We start from the raw sequence: 25622 nt of genomic DNA on the forward strand, positions 1-25622 counted from the left end.
TTATGTTACAGTCCTCTTGGAATGAATGCTAACATTGCATTTGCTTTCCTCACTACCAACTGAACCTACAAGTTAGCTTTAGGGAATCTTGTACTAGGACTGTCACATTCTTTTGCACCTCCAGTTTCTGAATTTCCTCTGTTGGGAAAAAAAGTCCATACATTGACTATACATTTCTTTGCATTCTATTTCATCTACTGCTTCTTTGCCCACTCTTTTGGGCTTCTACCAGTCAACTAATCTTCTGTCCATGCTTGTGAAGGGTCTCAGACAGAAAAGTCAACTGTTTATTTCTGACCAGCTGAGCTCCAACAGCATTTTTAATGTTATTCTGTCTAGCTAATATTTGATGTAATATCATAGACTTACCTTGTTTAGAAGACTTATGTGCAGTACCTTGTTGGTCTTTTTTGTTTTTGGAGAATCAGTACAGTAGTAGGCCATTCCTAGCCAACAAGTCACTGCCACCCAATTACACCCATTTGACCAATTAACCTGCACATTCTTGGAATATAGAAGGAAAATGGAGTACCCAGAGGAAACCCATGCAGTCACAGGAAGAACCTACAAACTATTGACGGACAGTGAAGGAACTGAACCCAGGTTACTTGCACTGGATAGTGCTATGTAACATGCCGTGCCTTCAGAAAAGCCAAGTAATCCACTTCCACTGACTCTCCTTTGTCTATCCTGTCTGTTATTTCCTCAAAGAATTCCAATAGATTTGTCAGGCAAGATATCCTCTTAAGGAAACCATAATTGATTTAGTGCCTCCTCATCCTTAATAATGGGCTGTTAACAACTTACCAACTGTGGAAGTGAGGCTAACTGGCATATAAGTTACTGTCTCTTGCATCCCTCCATTTTAAAAGAGTAGAAGTGACATTTGTGATTTTTCCAGTCCTCTGGCTTCAATTCAGAATCTAGAGTTCCATGGAAGATCACTTTCTAATGCCTCCATAATCTCTTCAGCTATCTCTGTCAAAACCCATTCGGTCCAGGTGATTTATCTAACTTAAGACCTTTCAGCTTTCAAAGCACCTTCTTAGTTATAGCAACCACACTCACTTATGCCCCCGACTTGAATTTCCAACATGCTGCTCGTGGGGTTTTCCTTAATCCCACTGAAAGAAGCTCCTCATGTTTTAAATCTTCTCCACTGCCTTGCGCAATGATGAGCTACTGCAACTGTGCACTTCTCCCAGTCTAATGAACTACCTTATTGTGATCTACTAGATCATGTTCCTTGTATCTTTTTGTTTATTAAAATTTAACACATTGAGTCCTGAATTCACCACCCTTTTCAATTTCCACTCCATGTTGTCGGAAGTTAAATTGTTAACCCTTTCTAAACTTTTTGTCTTATTCTTTATTTTGGGAACTTCAGCAATCTCTCCCTTTTACTTAATCCAAAATTTTGCAATCTTTAAATAATTAATATTTCTGAACACATCCTTTCACAATGATTTTTATTTGAAAATAGTGAATATGCAAATTATTCAGAATTATGCAAGCAATTACTGTAGATGCAGGAAATTTGAAATACCATTATTAAGCTGAAATGTTCTTTTTATAGATGATACTTGACCCATGTTTAGTATTAGATAGTAGCTCCAATAATAGCTGGACAAAAATGAAGATCCCAAAACAAAAAGGGTCTGTCAAAACAGAATTCATGCAAAATCTATTTGGCCATTCGAAATAATTTCAAGTTACAACACAAACTACTCAACACCTAAATTATTCTAATGCTACGTTGATGTTTATATATCCAAAATTGATGCTTTAGCATCACATTGTATGAAAATTCTTTCATAGGAAACCCCAGAAAGAAGTTTTAAGCAGCTGTAGGCAGAATATTTTCATATTATCTCTCCTTTTGATGCAGGAGACCATTTGGCCTATCAAGGCTATGCTGGCTATTTCAATAATCCCATCAAGCCCATTTTGCCACTTATTTCACTGCAAACTATTTTCTTTCTCTCTCATGTCCATCAGCTCTATTCTCTTCCCATCTACCTGAACTGAGGGTAATTTACAATAACTACTTAATGTACCAATAAACACATTTTTAGGATCTGTAAGGAAACTGGAGCACCCATGGGCAACCCAAGTTACCACAGGGAGAACAAGCAGCATCCACATGCACAGCACCAAAGTTCAGGATTGAATGTGGGCTTCTGGAGCTAAGAGGCAAGAGCACTACTTTCACAATGCACCACTTCTTTTAAACTGGAATAGTTAAAATAAATACAAAACTAATTTCTCCGTTCCAATTTTCCTGGATGGATATTATTTTTGACAGTTTGTACAATTTATTGTACACTTATTTAAAGCAAGCAGTCAATGTTAGCATTGATGGAATGTGAAAAGTATAGTTCATTGCACTGGGGAAGAAGTTTGCTTCTTTGTTAAGTGTTGGACACTGATTGATCACTATACTTTCATAAGTGGTGTGTTTATAGATGATCTTTTAATGTTCCACAATATTGTCAGACGCTAAAAGCCTTTGGTTTACTTTAGTTGTGTTCAAAATGTCTGTGAACCGCTTTCTGCCATTAATCATCAGTTTTTTTCATTGTCACTACCAGTACTTTCACTGCTGTCTGCAGACAATTCTGCTTTCTCATCAAAGTCAGGTTTGTTAAGATTCAGAAAGTTGATTATAAGTTCCGCTATGGCCTTCACATCACTGTGAAAAGAAGAGAAAGACAATAAATTAGAAATGCAAACTTCGGGAAAAGCATTTTGGTGCAACAAGTGGATAGGATGCACAAAATACGTGGGATATAAAGTCAATACTATCCTTTAAAACTAAACTGGATAAGCATATGGAAAGCGTCTGGAATATAGTACAGACTGACAGGAAAGAATTTGGACTAAATGGATTGTCCTTCAAAATTGCTGGTACAGATTTATTTGTCTTCAAGGCTGTACTTTAGTGGTTTCTGCATTCATCTGACAAGAAAACACAATTTATAGTTTCTAATTTACTTTTGCTTATCAATAGTGGCTGCAGAAGGTGCAACATTGCCAAGTTATCATATGTTAGTTTGTTGGTTCCTACTTGTTTTGTCCTTCATGGTAAATGTAAAAATAATATTTTTTTCTGTATTACATTCTTGTGCTTTGCTCACTCTTTGATCTGAGAACAAGTATGATTTCCTCCTAGACATCTCGGCCCGAAACGTCGACAGCGCTTCTCACTATAGATGCTGCCTGGCCTGCTATGTTCCACCAGCATTTTGTGTGTGTTGTTTGAATTTCCAGCATCTGCAGATTTCCTCGTGTTTGCTCTTTAACAACTTTCTAAAACTACCTTCTCTCCTAAATTTTCCCTCTTATCTGTTTTTCAACAGTGGCACAATTGTGTGGATAATCATGAATTTAGACCATCCGTTTGGTCTAAGGCTCATCAGTTGCACTGCTGGAGATGCTGATATAGAAAATATGAAAAAGTAATTTAATTCACAGGAACTTATACAAGTAATTAAATCAGCATAACTGTGTGAAACTTCAATATAAATACTTTTTCTAGTTCTCCAACATAAATATAACGTAGATTAATATATTTCACAATCCAATTGACTCAAGAAACAAAGAGTTTACCTTTGATTACCCAGCACTGCGCTTTGGGTAAGTGGATGTGAAAACCCAGCTGAAAATCTCAGTACAACAACATAACCTTTGCCCAGATATCGTATTCTCTCCTCCTCCACAGTCACGTCATGAATATGCTGAATCTGCATCACAACTATAAACAGTCTGCTGTGAGTCACCAGCATAAGCAAAATTAGCATAAAAATTATAGCACACGGTGATGCCACTCAATGTTCCTTTAACATGGTAAAGGTGAATTGGCTCATGTCATTGCATTAAGGTGAAATCTACAGAAGATGCCACATGCATTGTTTCTGCCTTGTTGCAAAGGTTGACATTAAAATGCTGGTCTTTCCATAAAGGGCCCAAACCTTGTTTTAGCCTTTTCCTTGGCTCAATATTTTAGGCAGATTATAAAATATTAATTAATTAATTAATTGAGATACTGGGCAGAGTAGGCCCTTCCAGCCATGCCGCCCATCAACCCCCGATTTAGCAGTATCCTCACACAAAATTCTTACGAGACTGGCGGGAACTGAACCTGAGTCATTAATACTGTAAAGCGATGCACTAACTACGCTACCATGCCGCCCTCTGGCAACCCACATGAACTAAAAATAAATAATTCCTTTTCTGTACAAAGGGAGTAATTATTTCTCCACCACTTCAATATACTTTAAGATTTCTGTCATCACATTCAAAGAATTTTTCATAGAGGGCAAAAAGCTATTTGATACAAGAGCTAATAATTAGCAACTCACCTTGTTCCTGGCTGTTAGACCACATGGTCAGTATCCTCGTATAAAGGTTAAAATTCTTAAGAATTGCAGTTCCTTTAATCTTGTCAAACACAACTTCCTGAAAAACAGAAGAGGCATCAGCATTAAACAAATCAAAAAACACCAAGGCCTACATTCTTATTTCTTGCCAGTTATCATTATATTCAACAAACTACGTACAAAGTTTTTATTCATCAAGTATAAAAGGTGATGCTCAGCAGATGGTGCACACGTTCGCAACTGCAAATGTAGAGCTTTCCCCAATTAAGTTTTTGTCACTTGCCAAAATTCAGATAATAATTCAAAAGTTCTCAATTCAATTGTTAAATATGAACTTAGCACACAATCTGGGCCATCATCTTTTCACAGCTACCATCAGACAGAAAGTACAGAAGTCTTCTTGTTTCAATTTCCAGCATCTGCAGATTTCCTCATGTGAAGTCTTGTATCACCTGGTTCAACAACAGCTACTCCCTTTATCCTTTTGGTTCTTGAATCAGCCAGCAAAACACTCATTACTGCAGATTAGCACCACACTGATCTCCCTCCTGGCATTTAGCCCAACAAGCATGACAAGTGCTGTAAGTTCCCCTACACCTCCTCTCTCACCACTATTCAAGACCTTGAACAGCCCTTCCAAGTGAGGCAGCAGTTCACTTGTGAGTCCGTTGGTGTCATCTATTGTATCCAAATGCAGCCTGCTTTACATCAGTGAGACCCATTGCAGACCGGGTGACCATTTTGCCAATAACCTTCACTCTGCTGTAAGAAGCAGGATCTCCTCATGGTTACCCGTTTCAATTCAACTTCCCATTCTGACATGTCTGTTAATGACCTCCTTTACTGCCATGATGAGGCCAAATTCAGGTTGGGGAAGTAACAACTCGTACTCTTTTCGGGGTAGTCTTCAACTTGATGGGACAAATACTGATCTCTTTAATTTCCAGCTATTTCTTCCCTCTACCACCTTAATAGTCTGGCTTCTACCTCCTTTTCCAATCCAGATGAAAGCCTTGTCCTGAAACATTGACGGTTTATTACCTTCTACAGTTGTTACCTATCTTGCATGTGTTGAACTATGAATACCTTGATCATTCTACACTAAAATTTACTTTTTTAGTTTAACAATGTTTCTTGTAAACAAAAATTATATAACTTATGTTTTACTTGTGAATGTTGTTTATATGATGCAATTTCCCCGTGCTGTTGCTGCAAATCAGTTTTTCATTGCATCTGTGTGTCCATGTACAATAAACTCAACTTTTCTGATTATAACTTGAGATTAGTTGGCAAGTATTTGCACAGGAATGTGAATTCAAAGATATCTAAAGAACAGAAACCACAAGCATGAACGACATGTAGAGTGAAATTGGTGAAATTTATTCTTACAGTTTACTGCTATTAAATGTGGCCAGGGTTCAAATGAACCCGCCAATGCAGTGGTTTTTGAGGGAGCAATCTAAAACTTAGGGGAAAGATCAAGTGCAATGAACACCCTTGATAAACACCAAATACTGTCACATTAATTGCTTCATTTCACAAGTAGTATTAAAGTATTGCATAGCCATGAATTATCTTTACAGAAACACCACAAATACTGAAGACAACCCTAACAAGTACTTTCCTACCTCCCAGTCTTCCAAGTTTTGTATGGCTACAAAACTGCATCCTGCAACATAGAATAATTTCCATGCCCAATTATCTGCAAAAATAAGTAAATACATTTATTTGATCTTGTTCAGTCTTTCATAAATAATCTCACCTTAACTTCACAGTAGTAAATACATAGCTAGAAAACAGAATCATTTGATACAATTTCAGATTATCTTGGAGTCCAGCAGAACGCAAATTACAAGATATTTTCTTAAGCAACACACACAAAATGCTGGAGCAATTCAGCAGGTCAGGCAGCATCTGCGAATTCTCCTTAAGGGATGCCTAGCCTGAAGTTTAAATCTTCTTCCGTAGATGCTGCCTGACCTGCTGAGTTCCTCCAGCACTTTGTGTGTGTTGCTTTTGATTTACAGTGTCTGCAGATTTTTTCAAGTTTAAGATATTTTCTTAATTGGTAATTGGCTTATTACAGTCACATTTACAGTGAAAAATTTCCTTTTGCATGTCATCGGTACAGATCATTTCACAAGAACAGTACATCGAAGTATTAACACAGCATCAACACAAGTGATGCCAACCAGCTCAATAAACTGATTAGAAAGACTGGCTGTGTTATAGGCGTCAAACTGGATACATTGGAGGCTGTGGTAGAACAAAGGACCTAGAGAAAATCCTGGCAATTCTGGAAAATGTTTCTCACCCTCTTTATGCCACCTTGGCTGAAAAGAGGAGCACTTTTAATAATAGACTAAGACAACTGTGCTGCTCCAGAGTGCTATATAAGGTCATTAGCTCTAAAATGAATTAACCTATAGTTGGGGAAGTGATGGCCCCCTCCTGTTAGTCTGTTTGAAATAAATTATTTTCTATTCTTTCTTAATTCTCTTCTAATATTTGTATATCTGTGCACTTGTAATGCTACGGTGACACTGTAATTTCCTTTGGGATCTATCTATCAGAAGGGAAAGCAATAACAGAATGCAGAATAGAATGTTACAATTACAGATAAAGTGCAGTGTATAAGGTGAAAGGTTCATGAAATGTCAGGTGAAAACACAGTGCAGTTCACTTCAAAACAATTTTTTGAATATTTAAACTGGGCATACTATGCAGGTTTAATTTGTAACTTTCTATTATCAGTCTTAAATTCAGTCCAAACATTCGTCCATCCAATCCTTTTTCCTCCATTCAAAGTGGCAAAACAAGAGTTGAAAACTGATCCAAGACCATAAACTTCCAGTGTATATGTCTACAGCCTTCTGTGCAGCTACAAACTTTTATTATTTGTTATCAAGTGATCCAACAGCATCATACATTCTTCAAAGTTTTTAGAACATAATGAAACCTTTCTAAACTGAAGCCGGAGTGCAAACATTAAGTACTGAGTGTTAAGCTACTTGATTTATTGTGTAACATAAAGGTGTCTGAGTACAGCAGCAGAAAGTGCCATCTTCAACGTCAAATTTAAAAGAATAAAAATCAGTTCTACAAAACATAAGCAACTTACTCCACTAGATTTGGCAGTGAAAATGAAAAAAAAACTGCATTTGTTTGTAATTTACATTTAAATTCAGATGATTTCCATTCAATAATATTTTACAGCGCTACATTCTATATTCAGCATGTTTGTCTGGAACAGGAACTAATGCACAGTAACTAAGTTTATCTTAAGTCTAGGTTATCCATCCATTTCTTGTTAATAAGTAGATAACCCAGTCCTGCCAGTGATTGCTAAGGGAGGAATAAAGTTCAAATCTGAACTTTCCCAGTAGTAGTCAATTTGTTTATCAACAGACAAAATTTTGACATCACACGCTTCACAAACACCTTATCACCTGCTTTTGCCAACATAACAATCTGACAATTTAAGAACAGAGGTAAGTTGTGATTTTCCTTGATTAATGTCTAGCCACAGGTGTCAAAATGGTTGTTATGACGTGTCTAGTGTGGTGGTGTAATGGGTAGTGTTTGTGGCTCTCACTTTCAACTTCCACCACTGGCTAACAGTCTTGTGAAAAGGAGAGCTGAATGTGCAAGTCTCCCCCTGCCAGTACATAGCCTCTCCAGCAGAAAGCCTCAAGTAGTGCCTCCTCCTTAGACCCATTGAACCTGAACACCTTTCCGACTCAGGCTGAACTAAAGGACGGGGAGGAGGTCTGGCCCCTGCACATGTAGCACTCAGGCCCGCCAGTGTGTGGACATGCGCTGGTGCTCATGAACCAGATCCCCAGCTATGGGTAAATAGCTCCACTGCCTTGTGGGCAGCCTTGAGAGACCGTCTACAGGAATAAACCCAGACAGGAAATCTGGAGTGGAGCCCCTAAGGTAGCTGGATGCCATTGAACACCCTTCCGACAGCTCCTGCAAACAAGCTGGTACCAAACATATTGCTTCATAAGCTTTCCTTTTTACTACACTCATGAGGACATGAGGGGGATCTTGATGACTGGGCATCCCAGGATCTCAATATTTCCCACCCAGGCTTGTGGTGCTGATGATCATCACTCATTGTCCTTCGAGACAGATAAATGTCAACTAACTATCAAGCCACAATAGACCACTTGGGCACAATAAACATCAGAAAATTAGACAGGTCGGACTACATGCGTAAAGGGAGCTGCTTCTATTTGAATTAGTGGATTTATGTCCAATAACATCATAAAATCCTACAATATTTATTTGCACATTTTACTTTATTCATTTAATCTGCAGTTTTATCAACATCATCCAAAAGGGCTCTACAGAAAATAATGTCGATTGTGTTATCATGTAATCCATTCCCGCTTCATCTTTCCAAGCATAACATTTGTCAATTATTTCTGTTAGCTGCAGTTTCTATTATTTTCTGTTAATTGATGTAATGTTCCAGGTTCCCTTTAATTTGATATGATTGCAAATGCCTACTTGTTTTCAAATCTGTAAAGCAGAACTGTAAATATGTTACAGATATAAGATTAGATCATGATTTTTCTCACCCATACTGTAGTAGGCAGCAGCTAACCCAATAGAACCAATTCCTGCAGGAGAGAAAAGAACATTTCACTCATAACTATTCTCTTAATCATAAAATTTCTGGTGAAATCTTTTTTCCTGCTGGTACTAACTGATCCAACTTCCATTGCTGAAGACCAAAGTAATTCATTGTTAAATAGCCCTCAAAACACTCCATTCTATTAATTTCTCTTGCAGGACTTGCTCTGCTGCACTTGTTCTGTGCAAACAACAATGAAACAATTTAAGTTTTTAAATCCTTTTTTTTAATTAGTCCCATGGAATCCTTAGTATTCATCTGAAATTACAGATGAAGCACATTAGATTCTAGTCTGAAAGCATAATTCAAAAGATAATATTCAGTAAGATGGCACTGCCATTGCACAACACTGGCATACTTATGTGGAATTTGAACCTACATCCTAATTCTTTTGAAGTGAGACTGCTACCATCTGAAAGTGATTTAATTACCATGCACTTACCAACTAACACAGACCATGATCTAATACCAGGTGACCTCGTAAGGTGCAGGATTGAATCTGTTTTCTCCTCCACAGTCATGTATGCCATCTTAATGAACAACAATTCCCAGTGTATGGAATATAAACTGGCAATGCTTTCAATGGACCTGTAATGAACCACAAAATGACAGTGTAATACACACTTGAAAATAAGATGCAGCAAAGAGCATTGCCAAAGATGTTAGATGCCCCACTGATAGCAAATGTCTCTTTTGTAGCTATTATAAGGTAATCCAATATGTACTGGATTTGGAGAAGTGGTATGTGCTTCCAGTAAACCACTGTTGATGATACAGCTAATGTTTCTGAGACTATTTTGCAGTTTAGGAAGACAATCTTGTTAATCAGGCCACTTTTAACCAACATTACTCAATGCTTTTAACTCTTTGCCCACAACTTTTTAAATACATTATTTTATGGATATCATTGATATTGCGAAGGAGAATGATTCACCATCTTTTGAATGCTAATTGAGCATGCTATTATGCAAGATAAATAAGGTAGGCTGCATTTATCAAGAAATTGCACTGATGACCTGAGAGATTTATACCATTAAACACATTTCAGATTTTGCTGTCATAAGTTACCCCTATAAATATTAGAACAGATTCACAGGTTCAAAATCTGTATAATTAACAGCTAATGTAATTATCAAGTCATCTTACATTCAATTTGAAAAACTATTTCTATAGCTCTTCACAGAAGTAAAAACAGAAAGGTGTTATCACAGGTGCACTCAGTGGGGACAAAGTGGAGGGCTCATCTGTTGAGTCTATATGGATGAAAATGCAAAAATAAGAAAAATAACCATTCTGATGACATTATACTACCAACTTTCCACCCCCCCCCCCCCCACCCCAAAACACACACTCAGGAACCATAACCCTGGAACTAGAAAGAGTTAATTGGGAACAGTGGTGTTGTGCAAGTCCAAATCTAACAAGTGGAGGATGTTTAAAGCCAAGCTGCACCAAGTATGGAACAAGTATGTTCCAATAAGAAGGATGGCAAGGTAAGAGAACCTTGGACGTTGAGAGAGGTGGTGAATGTAGATAAGGAGAAAAAGTTCATATAAAGTTCAGGAAGCTGAAATCAAACTGATCTTGAGGATTGTAAAGAAGCCAGAAAAGAACTCAAATAGGGAATTAGGAAAGCCAGGAGGAGCCATGAAATGTCCATGACAATTAGGATCAAAGAGAATCCCAAGGAACTCTATACATATATCAAGAGCAAGAAGATAATTAAGGAGCATAAGGACAACTCATGGATAAAGGAGGGAATGTGTGCTCGGAGGTGGAGGACGTGGGTGAAGTTCTAATTGAGTACTTTGCATCAGGATTTACCAAGGAAAAGGACATTAAGTATAGGGAGATCAGTATGGAAAATGCTAATTTGCTAGGGCATTTCAAGATAGAGAAGATAGTTTTGAGCCTCTAGAGTGGCTAAGTCCCCAAGGCCTGATGGGATATACCCAAGGCTACTGACAGTGGCAAGAGATGAGATTGCTGGGGCCTCGACAAAATCTTTGTGTTCCCTGTAGCCACAGATGAGTCCTGGAGAACAACAAATTAGTTAATGTTATTCCATTATTCATGAAAGGAAATAGGGATAATTCTGGAAACTGTAGACTGGTGAGTCTCATGTCAGTTACTGGAGAGGATTCTTAGGAAAAAGATTTATGAGCACTAGGTAAATGATAGTCTAATTAGGAACTTGACTTTGTGCAGGCATTAAATTATCAGATTAAGTGCATTGGATCCATGGTTCTTTGGATTCAGAATTGGTTGCCTATAGAAAACAGAGGATAGTACTCAATGGGACTTTCGGCTGGAGGTTTGTGACTAGTGGTGTTCCAAAGGGACCCATACTCAGAATTCTGCTGTTATTTTGTCAATCCCTTCCATTCTCCATCCCCAGGTTCATGGGCATTCTGTGAACTCTTTCTACTCTTCATACTCTCCAAAACACTTCATGATTATGAATACTGCTACAGATCCTCCTGGAACCACTGCTGTTTCACCTAGAACCACAACAGTTCCTTCAGTCTATCAATAACATTAAAATCATTTATTCCTAGAATCATTTCAGAAAATCTCTTCTGCACCCTTTCTAAAGCCTTTGGATCTTTTCTGAAGTGTGGCACCCGAGACTGGATACAAGTTTCCAGATGTGACCAAACCAGAGTTAAAAGTATCATTGACTTCCTTTATCTTGTACTCCATCCATGGGGCCTATATACTTCTTTTTCTTATTCTACCTCATCACTTCTTAAACAAACTATCACATACACCTCCAGCCTTCTCATATATATCTTAATTGTGCTTTCTAATTTAGTCCCTAACCATTAAGCAAACTTCTTCTCACACTGCTATTGACCATTTTATTCCATGGACCTCAATCTTGTTGAGAAGCCATTGCATGACACTTGCTCAAACACCTTTTGGAACCCTGTACAATAAAACTCCAATAATCCAGCATCCAATTGTTTGGGAATCCAGCTGGTCCAGCTCTGGGTTCACTTTCCAGTCCAGAACATGAGAGTGAGGTCCAGAATGCAAGCAGGATGTGCAGTCAGAGCCAGCAGAGCAGATTGCGGGTGGGGCAGGGTCCAGACTGTGGGCAGTGTGTGCATTTAGCCCTGGGGTTGGAACCCAGGGTACCAGGGGTCAGAAACATGGGTCAGTTTAGGAAGCTAAGGATGGGACCAAAGTGCTTGCATACTTCCTGATACTATTGAACTTACTGGCTTAGCACATACATAATACACCAAACAACATAGCACAGGAAAAGGCCCTTTGGCCCACGAAATTGTGCTGAACTAATTAGACTAATGACACCTAAAGCTTTGCTGTAAAATTTCATATATTACCGTGCAACCAATAAACTTAGTGAAATTTAAATAATTTGGGTTGCTAATAGATGTTACATCTATAATCAGGAAAATCTGCTTATCTATCATTACCAGAGTGCCAGATTACTGGAGCATTATTGTAGCCAGCCACTACATTTTCCTCATAAATGCTCTTTTGCAAACATGTATTCATGGGATTATGCACAGATGACCATCAGTCCTTATGATCCTGCAGTTGTAAACCATGGGAGCAGGCAGTACAGCTGCAGTATTTTAGTTCCACTGACCCAGGTTCAGTCCTGACCCTTGGTGCTGTCTGTGTGGAGTCTGCACACCCTCCCTGTGACTATGCGAATGCCACCTGGTTACTCCGGTCTCTTTCCACATCACAAAGATGTGCAGTTAATTGGCCGCTGTAACTTCTTGTATAAGTGAGCGGTGGAACATGGCAGCAGATGATTGAAGGGTGGAGCGGACTCAGTGGGCCGAAAGGCCTACTTCTGCTCCTATATCTCATGGATCGGAATACAGGGAAAATAAAGTGGGATTAGTGTAAGTGGCTGGCATAGACTCAGTGGGCTGAAGGGCCAGTTTCAATGCTGTATTTCTCTCTGACTTTAATCTTGTGCAATTCTCCCTTTTCCAACAGTCCTCACTTTTTTCCATTTTTTAGGCTTTATAATTTATGATCTAAGCCATCAGTCTTTCCTTTGACAGCCTCTTAATTAAGTATCTTTTCAACAATATTTCCATAGGCCTGCTGTTCCTTCCATTTACTCGTGTGTTAAGTGCATCAAGATCATTTATAACTTTACTGTAGAAGTGCTACTCATGGACAAAGCTGTGGCATTTCACTGCAGTACTCTTTAAAGGAAACGCTTCCAGAATATCATCATCATTATGCGCCATGTTGTATGACATAGGCAATCGTGGGCTATCCATGGACATTAATTTTCGACAGAAGTGCCTTCTGCTGGACCGTGTCTTTACAAGACAAGCGACTGTCAATACGCTTCAGAGATTGACTGCCCGGCGTCAATAGTTGCACAGCCAGGACTTGTGATATACACCAGTGGATAGAACCATCCACCACCTGCTCCCATCACTTCATGTAACCTTGATCGGGAGGGCTAAGCAGGTTGCTACACCTTGCACAGGGGAGACCTACAGGCTAGCAGAGGGAAGAAGCACCTTACAACTCCTTTGGTAGAGACGCATCGCCACCATGCCTCCCTTATTCTAAATGAATACATTTATAAGTTCCCCATGGACCATTGGTCTATCATCAAAGGAGAACTTCATGATCCATCTCTTCGACCACTTTGTATCTCCACTCTTTCATCTGAGTATTTCAATCTTAGAAGTCACTTCCAATCGCATTGTATTTACACTTAATGAACTTTAATATTTTATGCTGAATTTCATGCAGTCATTTCAACTTAATTCCTAATCCTTGTTTGGTGTTTATCTTACATCAATGTTAATGCTTTGTGGCCACCTTCCTCGTATTGTGGCTCCAAAGAGTGTTGGTAACTTCCAGTAATCTGCCGCTGTTGTCTTTCAATGAGGGTATGACGGAAACACAAAGGATGGGATATGGGCGGGGGGGGGGCAGCAATATCGGTGAGCAATTAAATCAGTAAAATCTAAGCGTTTGCTGCTCACCCAAGGCACAGAACGTCTTCGGAAGCCCCTTCTGTGAAATCAATGGGTTCAAAGAAGTCACTGTGGCTAAATATGGCAGGTCAATTGTACTTGCACGCAGTTTTAGTTTAACATACATACCCTCTGGGAGGCAGGTTCTGATAACAGGTGTTCCAACTGAACCGTTCACTCTAACTCATTCCACAGAAACTGCCTGATCTGCTGAGTGCCATCCAGCTTTTCTGTTTTTTAATCCCTAATCTGACCCCATCATGACAATTCCGCTGTTAAAGATAACGCACTTAGAAAATTTGCAGTTATAGTTGTTCTTTCCTGGTTTGTTGAGACTGAAGGGTGTTGGGCAAGGGATTTCAAAAGGGGCGTTTTTGCGGTATAACTTACAACTGTCGGGGAAAAGTCTAAAATCAGAACAACTTGAGATTTAGAGGCAACACTTAATAGCAAAGCACTTAATTAAATATCTTAAACATGCAAGCGTTGAAGAAAAATCAGTGCAGTTTAAAAACGCATTTTAGAATGAGAAAGTAACACATGTCTTAATTGAAATCTGTTCCGTAGTGGATCTATTGAGTGGCATGAGATCAGTTTCAGAAACTTTTAGTCAGAAAACACATCTAAAACAACAACGACCGGCATTAAAACAATGAAATAGTACCCTTGCCCTTGAAAATAATTCTGGTTTTAGAGGAATAAAGTCATACCGTCAGTTCTTCCTTGTGAACCTCACCAGCAAGGCGAGCAAGTTTCAGAATGATTTCTTCCTCTTCTCGCTTGAAGATCTCTGCTCTCTCATTGGTTTGGATTAGGATCCGCCTCCGGATGCCTGCTACCCAATCAGAAGGACGAATTAACTTCGTTTCCCACCCTCACCCCCCCCCCACCCCCTCCCCCTCCACTGCAACCAACACAGAAATGAATAACAAAACGCAGTATTCACGAGTGGCTGGGTCGCTTCCGCAGTTGTGTCAACTTACGGTTAGTATCTCTCATGATAGCCAACCGGAGGTCAGAGTTGGGACTGGAAGTGCTACTTTTGCAGAAGCTGGTCTTTAAAATAAATAGTAAATAGTTCGGACGGTTTAGTTTGAACTCGTTTATTTCTACGAACTGAACGAAAGTGGAACAAATCTCTAAATTCAAACTGTTTTTTTTAAATTTTATTGTTTTCGAGTGCAGAAGGGGTGAAATCAGTTCTGGAGGATGTTGGAACAGATGAGCCCCCACATTGTACGGTTCCCAGATACGTGCGGTGTGTCAGGTTCGCAATGTCGTTGAGCGGGGAGGCGGTTCTAGTGTGTCTGCGGGCGGGGCGTTCCTGCGGCACAGCGGACTGGCTCGGGGTGATGCTGTGCCGGACGGAGTGACTCCGCTCTCGGGGAGGGGTCCCGTCCACGAGAGAAGCATGAGACTGGAGACCAGCCCTGCTTGATATGCGGGAGAAGTGCTTAATCCCTGGCGTTTGTCTGCTGCCTGTTAATAAACCGCGTAGGCTGCCGGAGGCGACGGCTGAGTCCCGATGAGGGGTCTCGGCTCTTTATTCCTCCCCCTGCATGCTTCCTGACCTGCAGTGTTGCTCCAGGATTTTGTGTGTGCTTGGCTGTCTGTTGGAATAGTTCGCAAGTGCCGGAGGAAAGGTTGTTACCACTGACGGGGGTATCATTGGTATGGACTGCTTGAATGTATTTAGCTATGGTTTCATTTTGAAAATCTCTGGGGGGTATCGGCGAGAATGTAGCCGCCGGCCCGGTGTGTGTGTGTGTAAGCGAGAGACTCGTCGTTAAACATCCGGCAGACAGCGTCGAGCCCCGGGAGCGAACTCTCGATTGCGTCCTTCTCAACTTCAAAACAATCTCTTTGTGTCGCCAGGGTGGTAGAACCGCAACTGTACGAGGCGCTCCGCATTCTGGTGGAAAGGGGGAGAGGAAGGCGAACGTCATTCCCTCGACATGAAGTGTGACAAATGCACTAAGAAGGTAAATAAAAATCCTTTGTCCTTAGTTAGTTTTTAAAATGTTATTCCTTTCGTATATGTGCATTGTAACAACGCGTAGGCTTGCGATTCCTAAAAAACTGAGTGTTGTTATTGACAACTGCTGGTGTTTTAATCCAGGAATGTAGTAAAAAGCGAATAAATGATGAAAACGAAAGTCTGGTCATCGACACGAAAAGCTCGAGCACCAGTGATACAGACGAGGTAACACGCCGAGCGGGGGCTGGGGGAGAAAAATACTTCAGTGGTAAATGATTGATGCGTGCTTACTAAATGTTTGTTTTTATTCTTTCAAAGGAAAGTGAATTTCATAAGTTGGCCAATGCAAAAATATTCCTTAGTGACTGCCTGGCCTGTGAAAATTGCGTGACTCCCACAGAAGGTTCGCGGATTGCCCAGCAATGCCAGGAGTTTTTAACTGTGCTTGACCTCAATCAGGTAAAATACACGGTATGGGGAAGAGAAAGGCAATTAAATTCATGCTTTCTGCCGATTGCTGTAAAACTGGGCAGAATTTTGTTTTCAAGATGCACATATTGTTCATGAGTGCTGTTGCCGTTTGGTCATATGGAGCCACAAATTTCCAGATTATTTTTTTTCAGTTTTTGTTCACTTTGCATGAATGGGATTTACCAGGATTCTCCCTATATGCTTCTTGTAGCTGTGCGATTTACACTGTAAACACGTTTTAAGCTAACAACAAAAAGTTACAGCTGGAATCCATATTCCAAGGACATTTTTATGGAGGAAATTTTTGTGTCTCTGCTGCATAGAAAAGGAGCAACAAACTGCTGAGGTCTCACTTGCGGGGTCCTGCATTAGGCCTGGAAATCTATAACTTTTTTTTTGCAACAGGATTGTCTGTTAACTTTCTCAGGCAGCACCATCCCCCCTGTCATCCCTTCATTTGGAATTTTTTTTCCTTTCTTATCCAGTTTGTCAGGAATTCAACCTAATTTGTTTTTTTTGTCATTGGTGAAGGAGATAAATGGACAAAATTTAGTTTGCCTGTTGCCTTTGTCTTCCAATCACTTCATACTTCCAACGGGGGGGGGGGGGGGGGGGGGGGGGGGTGGGGGGGGGCAGAGCAGAGTTAAACTTATGCTATTTATCCTATATCCTGCACATTTTCTAACTTGTTCTTTCAAATGTCTACACCAGAGTTGGACAGCAAAAAGATGGTCCCTTTGGCCCATCAAGTGTAGGCTGACCATTAAGCACCCATGTAGTTCTCCCCCCACTAACATCAAGTCAATCCAGATTCTGCCTCTTGTATTAGGCACAACCGATAACCTAAACCACACATCACTGGCATATGAGAGGAAACTAGAGCACTTTGAGAAAGCCCGTGGTATCACAGAGAGATTATATGAACTCCATTAGGATATCACCTGAACTCAGGGCTGGATTTACATTGGAGAATCGGAGGCAGCAATTCTATTAGTAGTGCCACTCTGATAGCCGTAATATTAATTACAAATAGTTGTAAAGTATGAGTCCAAATATTTCAGGGTGCAGTGAGTCAAACACATTATTTCTGCAATGAAAAATCCCAGGCTTGTGTAACTTTATAAGCAAGAGTTCTTGAAAGGGTATTGAAGAACTTAACAAATTGATTTCTTGATCAGCTGATAACATTTGGGAAGTAACCAATGCCCATTAAATGAAAAAGTGAGCCAGCTTATTGCATACCTTTATTTGTGTTTCCACTTTATAGTGGTAGCATATTGTTAATATACCAGTACATCCCAGAAGTTAGAGGCTTCAATAACATGAAATAGCAGGGAATAGTATAACAGTAGTTCGTGTTCAGGTGTACATCAAAAGAGCGCTTGTGCATTGAAGTATATGCCACTGAAGAGCAAAGCATATGGTTCACATTTCCTTTGTAATGGTGCCTCGATGTTTGGTGGCTTTTCAATTAAAGTGGCTGCGCTTGATATTGCTGCCTGCACAAAAGCATGTGCCACATCTTGCCACCGTCAAAATGTGACTGGCAGTTGTACTTCGGAACACAGCTGTAATTAGCTGTCCAGGTTCAGATTACAGAAAAAGACTTATTTCAAAGTTGGGTGCCGGCACGTGTTGCGGGGTGTCTTAATGAAAAATACTGAAATCATCCAGCTGTGCTGCTGTACCATGAGCTCACTTTGTGACAGGCAAAAGTGTCAATTAAATGTGATCATTATTAGAGTAGAATAGTATCTGAGTGTGATCCAAAGTAAAATCTCCATTGCTGGCATTTCAGCTCCATTTTTATTTTAATGCTGCATACCATTAAGCTCAGAAATTAATTGCCTTAAAAGCCACTTGAATGTTTTCATCCAGTTTAGTTGACTTGAAGTGATTGTTCTAAGATAAATGACCTTCAAGTATTGATGGGTGTGGGCTAGTATGTAATAAATTGTGGAGTACAGCAGTGAAGCATGAAGTTGTATAGTTCATCCAGCACTAACAGGGAATCTGGCTACATATGGTGGTGCAGGGAAAGAATTTAGTGGCCTATAATTGTTTGAATGTTGGAAATTTGTCATCATGCTAGACAAATAATTTTGCGTTAAATGTAAGTGCATTGTATTGAATGTGCTCAAATTACCATGTCAGGTACAGAATTTGCAATTGTCTGCAGTGTATAAAATAGATCATGTAGTTTATAATTTGAAAATAAATAATAGTAAATATTCAAGCTTCTAGTATATTTATAAGAAAAGTAGTGATAGTATAGTGATGTATTAGTTAGCAGGACGAAGTTTTTGAAGTCCCAGAATATCAAGCATTTATTCCAGTTGACAGTATTCCTAACAGATATTGTGTAGAAATATTGCTATTTCCCTGAACAGTTGCCATTGATGTTGGCAGTTTCCACACATGCAGATGTTTATAAATACCTGAAAATGTGTGATGCTAGGACTTATTTGCTTGACCCTTTATGGAGTACAGCAGTGAAGCATGAAGTTGTATAGTTCATCCAGCACTAACAGGGAATCTGGTTACATATGGTGCAGGGAAAGAATTTAGTGGAAACTGGCTGCAGATATGTCTGCAATATGTAATAGCTTCTCTAGATTTTTTTGTATTTTAAATAGCTTGGGTTTTTACAAGGAGTGAAATAATTAGAACATTTTGACAGCTGTCTAAATAATGCTGTCAGAGTATTTCTCATGTAGGTGGACGTTATCCTGACCTCTTCCTTCCAGTGATAAAATGAATATTGCAAAAGATGCAGAACCTCACTCCTGAGTATGTGGCAGCCTTCATCCAGTACCACACAACCTATAGCTTGCAAGCAAAGTGCGAGGCTAGATGACTTGCTATAGACGAACACAATTAATTGATTCTGTGTTTACAGTGTCAGTCCATTCAGAATATTCACTTTCAATAGCAGACAAGAGATGAAGGGGAGCTGGCTGGTGAATGGAGAGAAGGTATTTGGGACTGCCTGGCAGGGAGGGATATGTTCTCAACATAGGCCAGTTGTCTCTCCTGAGGTAGACAAGATATTAAGATACCTATTAAGAAAAACATAGAATAGACTCTTGTGCGTGGCCTAGTGGATAAGGGATTGGAAGAGTAATCTGAAGGTCACTGGTTCGAGCCTCAGCTGAGGCAGCGTGTTGTGTCCTTGAGCAAGGCACATAACAACACCTTGCTCTGCGACGACACCGGTGCCAAGCTGCTTGGGTCCTAGTGCCCTTCCCTTGGACAACACCGGTGGTGTGGAGCAGGGAAGGCTTGCAACATGGGCAACTGCCGGTCTCCCATACAGCCCTGCCTAGGCCTGCACCTTGAAAACCTTCCAAGGGGCAAATCCATGGCCTCACGAGACTAACGGATGCCTATTACTATTATTACTAGTATAGTCTCTCAACTGGACCAACAGCGTTAAAGCCAATGGTAATCCATTCGTTACCAAGGCTGCTTCAGCATTTCAAACTGCTCAAGTGTCAACTCAATTGAAACCTATCTTTAAGAATGAGGAAACAGGTGCATGGCTGCTCTCTCATCCAGGTCATCCTGTTTTACATTTTTCTCATAATTGTACAATCAAAATTCTGTAATTTCTTCCCCAACAACACTTTGTAGAAGTACTTTTGCAGGGTAATATATGGATGGGCACATATAGCTAGGGTGACCAAAGCTTTTGCAGAGTACATTTGCCAACGTGGACTGGAAAGCGAGTTGATAAATCTAGCGGGAACAAAGGATATAAGGGATGGTGAGGGTGGAGAACTGTGGAAGGGATGTGGGACAGGTGGCAGGGGGTGGGGCATAGATGCAGACACACCCAGCTCTGAGACACCAGGCAAGATCATCTGATTCCAAACAATCGGTTTACTGAACAATACAGAATGATCATCACTCACATATGTCATAAAGTTTAATTTTATTATGCTGGCAGGAGAGTGTAATAACAAAATTACTACAGTACTGTGTAAAAGTCTTAAGAACCCTAGCTACATTTATGCGCCTAAAACATTTGCACAGGACTGCATAATGTGAACAGAATTTGAGCATTTCATCATTAAAATCTGGAAGAAGCAATTAAGTAATTTTTCTGAGTCAAGTTCAAAGGATTCACTTTATAATGAATAGATGTCAGCTATTCTCATGTTACTACATACAAGGAAGTATTTATGAAAGCTCAGTGACTGGATGTCTTGTAATGTTAGGAAATAACTACTTGTTTTATTTTTTTTATATTAAATCGATGTATGGAAGTTCATTTTCATCTCAAATGGAAATCTAGTGAATGTGTTTCTTGCCTGTTCATCAGGAAAACCTGACTTGCACATGCCAGGGTGTTGAAGGGTTTCCATCAAGCAACTCTGTAGTCAAGTTGTACGTGTAGTAAGCTCTCTTTAACTTCTCAGTGCATGCAGTAAACATAAACGTCAATTTACTTTGCTCAATATTTTTTTTCTCGCTCTTGCTTGAAGAGAATTATTTCTGCATACCAGCTATTTAAGCTCTTCCCTGAAGGAAGTTGTGCAAAATTACCAGGTGGTTTCACTGCACGTGGGCCTGGTGCAGTTTGTATTCGCTTCAGTCAATGACAGATTCATTTGATTCAAATCTGAATAACGACAGCTAGTAGACTTTTTTCCTCTAATACTCTGCTGGGAAAATCAAGGGCATTTACTGTATCCCCAAATTTATTCCATAGAGAGCATACAAACAACACTTTTTATAGACATAATTTTTGCCAGTTGTCATTATGCTGGATGTGACTGACACAGGCGTATCTCTGTCCCTTACCCATTTCTTCCTAGACTCCCCAGCCCCAATCAAATTAGATAATGTCATATTCAAATCGGCATTGTCTTGAGAATCCATGCTGATGACTTCCTGGAAAATATCTGCATCCCGACCATGTTTAATATGAGATGGACACTAAAATGGACAATTTATTAAAGGATACAGTCCTATGTGGGAAAAGGGGATTAGTGTAATTGGGCACGATGAGTGAGGTGGGCTGATGGGCTCATTTCTTTCCTGCTTGACTCTTAAAATTACTGAAAACCTCACCCTGGATTTTGCCTTTCACAGGCTTCTCTTGTTTGGTAAGCACTCTACGCACCCAGCTCCAGTGCACATAGGTTATGGGACGGGGGGAATCGACCATTGCATCTCAAGTTTTAATAAATGGATCTCAGTGATTTTTGTCCCTTCTTTTCCACAGAGATGTGATGAGTCCAAACATAAAGTGCTGGTAGTTTCGATTTCCCATCAATCACTGCCCTATTTTGCTGCTAAGCACTGTATAAATGTTGCTGATGTAACCCAAAGACTTTCTGGATTCTTGAAAAGCATCGGTAAGTAATGTTTAGCTTCTCTTGTCTTCAATCAAACTTCATTTTAATAGCCGACATAAAGCTATAAACTAAAAATGTTCAACTTTGAAGTGGAGAATTAGAACTCGTGTTTTCAAGCAGAATTTCTTGGAGAAAACAAATCCGTAAATGTTCAAGTAATGCATGCAAATGAGCGTAAGTGAGTTGGCACAAGCTTACTGCATCAGATGTTGCTAAGATTGGATAACTTACTGGCATTTTTTTTTCTTTCTCTTTTTAAATCTTATTAATTTTTAAACAAACATAAAAGAAACATGAATTCAAAGAGTTTGAGAGTACATAGTTAATAGTTTAAATAAACATCCAAATAGATGATAATCAATATATAATAACCTCCCAAACTCATAGTAATTGTGAACAAAAGAAGTTTAAAAAAAAAACAAAAAAGGTTGGGGGGGAACTAACCAACATGTCAAATATATACAGTGGTGCCAATAACTCCGAACCTCCATCCAAATAATTAAGGATAATAAAAGTGAGGTTTAGGACAAGACAATTTAACTCATATGAAAATGTTGAATAAATGGTCTCCAAGTTTCTTCAAATTTAACTGAAGGATCAAAGACAACACTTCTAATTTTTTCTAAGCTCACACAAGAGATAGTTTGAGAAAACCACTGAAATATAGATGGAGGATTAATTTCTTTCCAATTCAATAAAATAGATGATCTAGCCATTAATGTAACAAATGCAATCATCCGTCGATATGAGGGGGATAAACGACTTATTTTCCGCCATTGGTAAACTGAAAATTGCAGTAATAGGATGCGGTTGGAAATTGATATTCAGAACTGTTGAAATAATACCGAAAATATCTTTCCAGTAATTTTGCAAACAAGGGCAAGACCAAAACATATGGGTCAATGAAGCAACATCAGAATGATATCTGTCACAGGTTGGATTAACATAAGAATAAAATCAAGCAAGTTTATCCTTAGACATATGAGCTCTATGTACAACCTTAGATTGTATTAGGGCATGTTTAGCACAAATAGAAGAATTGACTAATTGTAATATTTTCTCCCACTGCTCAGTGGGTATAAGACAATAAAGTTCTTCTTCCCATTCCTTCTTAATTTTTTCTGATACTTCTGGCTGTATTTTCATGATCATATTATAAATGACAGCTACTAAACCCTTCTGACAAGGATTCAGAGCTAAAAAAATTTCCGTAATGTCCGATGGACATAGTTTCGGAAAAGACTGTAACTCATTATTCAAAAAATTTCTAACTTGCAAATATCTTTAAAAAAAAGTTTTAGGTAAATTATATTTATTAGCTGTTCAAAGGACATAAAACTATCATCTAAAAACCGATCACAAAAACATGTTATACCTTTTGTTTTCCATAAAACAAAGGCTTGATCCATAAAAGAGGGCCGGAAAAGAAAGTTAGGTATTATAGGGTTTGATAAGATGAACTTATTCAAGCCAAAAAATTTATGAAATGGAAACCATATTCGTAATATATGTTTAACTAGAGGATTAGTTTTTTGTTTATTCAATTTAGATAAAGAAAAAGGAAGTGAAAATCCTAAAATTGAAAAGAATGAAAAGTCTTGTACAGATTTACATTCCAAATTTACCCATTGTGGGCAAGCTGCTATAGTCAATTCTTATGTCCAAAATATTAAATATCATATATTAACTGCCCAATAGTAAAATCTCAAGTTTGGCAAAGCCAAACCGCCCTCCTTCTTAGGCTTCTGTAAATATTTTTTGCTTAGTCTAGGATTTTTATTCTGCCACAGATAGGAAGATATTTTGGAGTCAATAATATCAAAGAAAGATTTAGGAATAAAAATTGGTAATGCTTGAAACAAATATAAGAATTTGGGTAATACCGTCATCTTAATAGCATTAATTCGGCCAACCAATGACAAAGATAATGGAGACCACCTGGTAACAAGTTGCTTAATTTGGTCAATTAAAGGTAAGAAATTAACTAAATAAATCTTTATGTTTTTGGTAATTTTAATACCCAAATAAGTAAAATAATCTGTGACAACTTTAAATGGTAAATGTTTATAAATTGGAACTTGCATATTTAATGGAAATCATTCACTCTTATTAAAATTCAATTTATAACCAGAAAAGTTACTAAACTGAGCAAGCAAGGACAAAATAGGAATAGATCTCTCAGGGTCGGATATGTATAGTAACAAATCATCAGCATATAATGTTAACTTGTACTTCCCTTCCCCACAAGTAATACCCAAAATATTAGGTGATTCACGAATGGCTATAGCTGAAGGTTCCAAAACAATGTCAAATAGTAAAGGACTTAAAGGATAGCCTTGCCTTCCTTGTACCACGGAATAACTAGAAAAAAAAAGGAGATCTTTGATTATTGGTAAAGACCGAAGCCAAGGGTTTATAGTATATTAATTTAATCCATGATATAAATTTCAAACTAAAATTAAAATGCTGCAACATATTAAATAAATATGGCCATTCAACTCTATCAAATGCTTTTTCAGCATCTAAGGAAATGACACATACTGGTATTTTGGGTGAAGGAGTATAAATAGTAATTAATTTTCTCATGTTAAAAGATGAGTAGCAGTTTTTAATAAATCCAGTCTGATCTTCAGAAATAATTCGAGGTAATATATTTTCTAATCTAGTGGCCAAAATTTTACTAAAAATCTTAGAATCCGTATTCAGCAAAGATATAGGCCGATAGGATGCAAATTCAGTGGGGTCTTTATCTTTTTTAAGAATTAAAGAAATAGAGGCTTTATAAAAATATTGTGGCAATTTACCTATAGTTAACGCATCTTTAAAAATTTTACAAAGCCAAGGAGAAAGTATAGAGGAAAAGGATTTTAAAAAACTCTACAGTATAACCATCCGGACCAAGAGCTTTACCGGAATTCATTGAAAAAGTAGCCTTTATTATTTCAGTTTCCGTAATAGGTGCATCTAGGAATACACTATCCTCTGTTGTTAATTTTGGGATATTCAATTTTCTTAAAAATTCATCTATTATAGAAGAATCCTTAACAAATTCTGATTGATATAAAGAATTATAAAAATCTTGAAAGGCTTTATTAATCTCTTTATGGTCTATCATCAGAGTGCCATCTGGTTTATGAATCCTAGTAATTTGTGGTTTAACCGAAGCAGTTTTCAATTGATCAGCCAATAATTTGCCAGACTTATCTCCATGTACATCAATTTGGGTTCTAGATTTAATTAACTGATTCTTCAATCGAAGAGGATAATAAACTATTCTCCATTTGAAGTTCAATTTCTTTATAAAGTTCTTTGCTGGGGGTCACGGAATAAATCTTATCAATTGCTTTGATTTTATCAACCAATGTTAATATTTTAGAATTAGTTCGTTTCCTAACTCCAGCAAAGTATGAAATAATCTGTCCACGAATGAATGCTTTAAAAGTGTCCCATAAAATTCCACTAGAGATCTCTGCTGTAGAATTTGTTGAGGAAAAACAAATCAATTTGTTGTTTAATAAAATTAAGAAAGTCTAAGTCCTGCAATAAAATAGAGTTGAACCTCCAAGATTTAGCATTAGTAGATGAGTCCATTGTCTTAATAGATAGCTTCAAAGGTGCATGGTCAGAAATGGTAATTGAGTCATATTTACAATCAATAGCATCATTTTTTTTAATAAAGCATTTTAAATCAGTTTGGAATTGTACACAAAATACTGGAGTACACAGTGTTAATGGCAGTGTTTTATGGTATATATTTGGGAACTTGAGTGCTGGAATAAAATCAACGTTACAGTGAAA

The 25622-nt window shown here is 38.5% G+C and overlaps 2 protein-coding genes across 7 annotated transcripts in view; one reads left to right on the top strand and one right to left on the bottom strand.

The window, feature by feature from the left end:
- Positions 1-500: 500 nt before the first annotated feature.
- LOC132380114 (cytochrome b-245 chaperone 1 homolog) lies at positions 501-15114 on the bottom strand. 2 transcript variants are annotated; one of them, XM_059948705.1, is made up of 8 exons: positions 14996-15114; positions 14723-14844; positions 9467-9612; positions 8969-9010; positions 6008-6081; positions 4362-4458; positions 3610-3754; positions 501-2692 (listed from the first exon to the last, which is right to left on the bottom strand). In XM_059948705.1, exons 3-8 carry the CDS (start codon positions 9552-9554, stop codon positions 2566-2568), a joined length of 573 nt encoding a protein of 190 aa, XP_059804688.1. In that variant the 5' UTR covers positions 9555-9612; positions 14723-14844; positions 14996-15114; the 3' UTR covers positions 501-2565. The 2 variants fall into 2 exon arrangements, with proteins under 2 accessions (XP_059804688.1, XP_059804689.1); XM_059948706.1 differs by lacking the exon at positions 8969-9010.
- narf (nuclear prelamin A recognition factor) overlaps positions 7751-25622 on the top strand; it is a 38366-nt gene continuing 20494 nt past the window's right edge. Inside the window, exons 1-5 of one of the 5 annotated variants that reach the window (XM_059948704.1) lie at positions 7751-7870; positions 15888-15994; positions 16132-16215; positions 16309-16449; positions 21692-21824. In XM_059948704.1, the coding sequence (XP_059804687.1) occupies positions 15968-15994; positions 16132-16215; positions 16309-16449; positions 21692-21824 (385 nt within the window). In that variant the 5' untranslated portion in view covers positions 7751-7870; positions 15888-15967. Of the gene's footprint in view, positions 7871-14911; positions 14997-15367; positions 15684-15885; positions 15995-16131; positions 16216-16308; positions 16450-21691; positions 21825-25622 lie in introns of those variants that run through there. The other 4 variants (XM_059948701.1, XM_059948703.1, XM_059948700.1 and 1 more) reach the window with 4 other exon arrangements.

Source organism: Hypanus sabinus, chromosome 23 (assembly GCF_030144855.1).
Source record: "Hypanus sabinus isolate sHypSab1 chromosome 23, sHypSab1.hap1, whole genome shotgun sequence".
Lineage (NCBI taxonomy): Eukaryota > Metazoa > Chordata > Chondrichthyes > Myliobatiformes > Dasyatidae > Hypanus > Hypanus sabinus.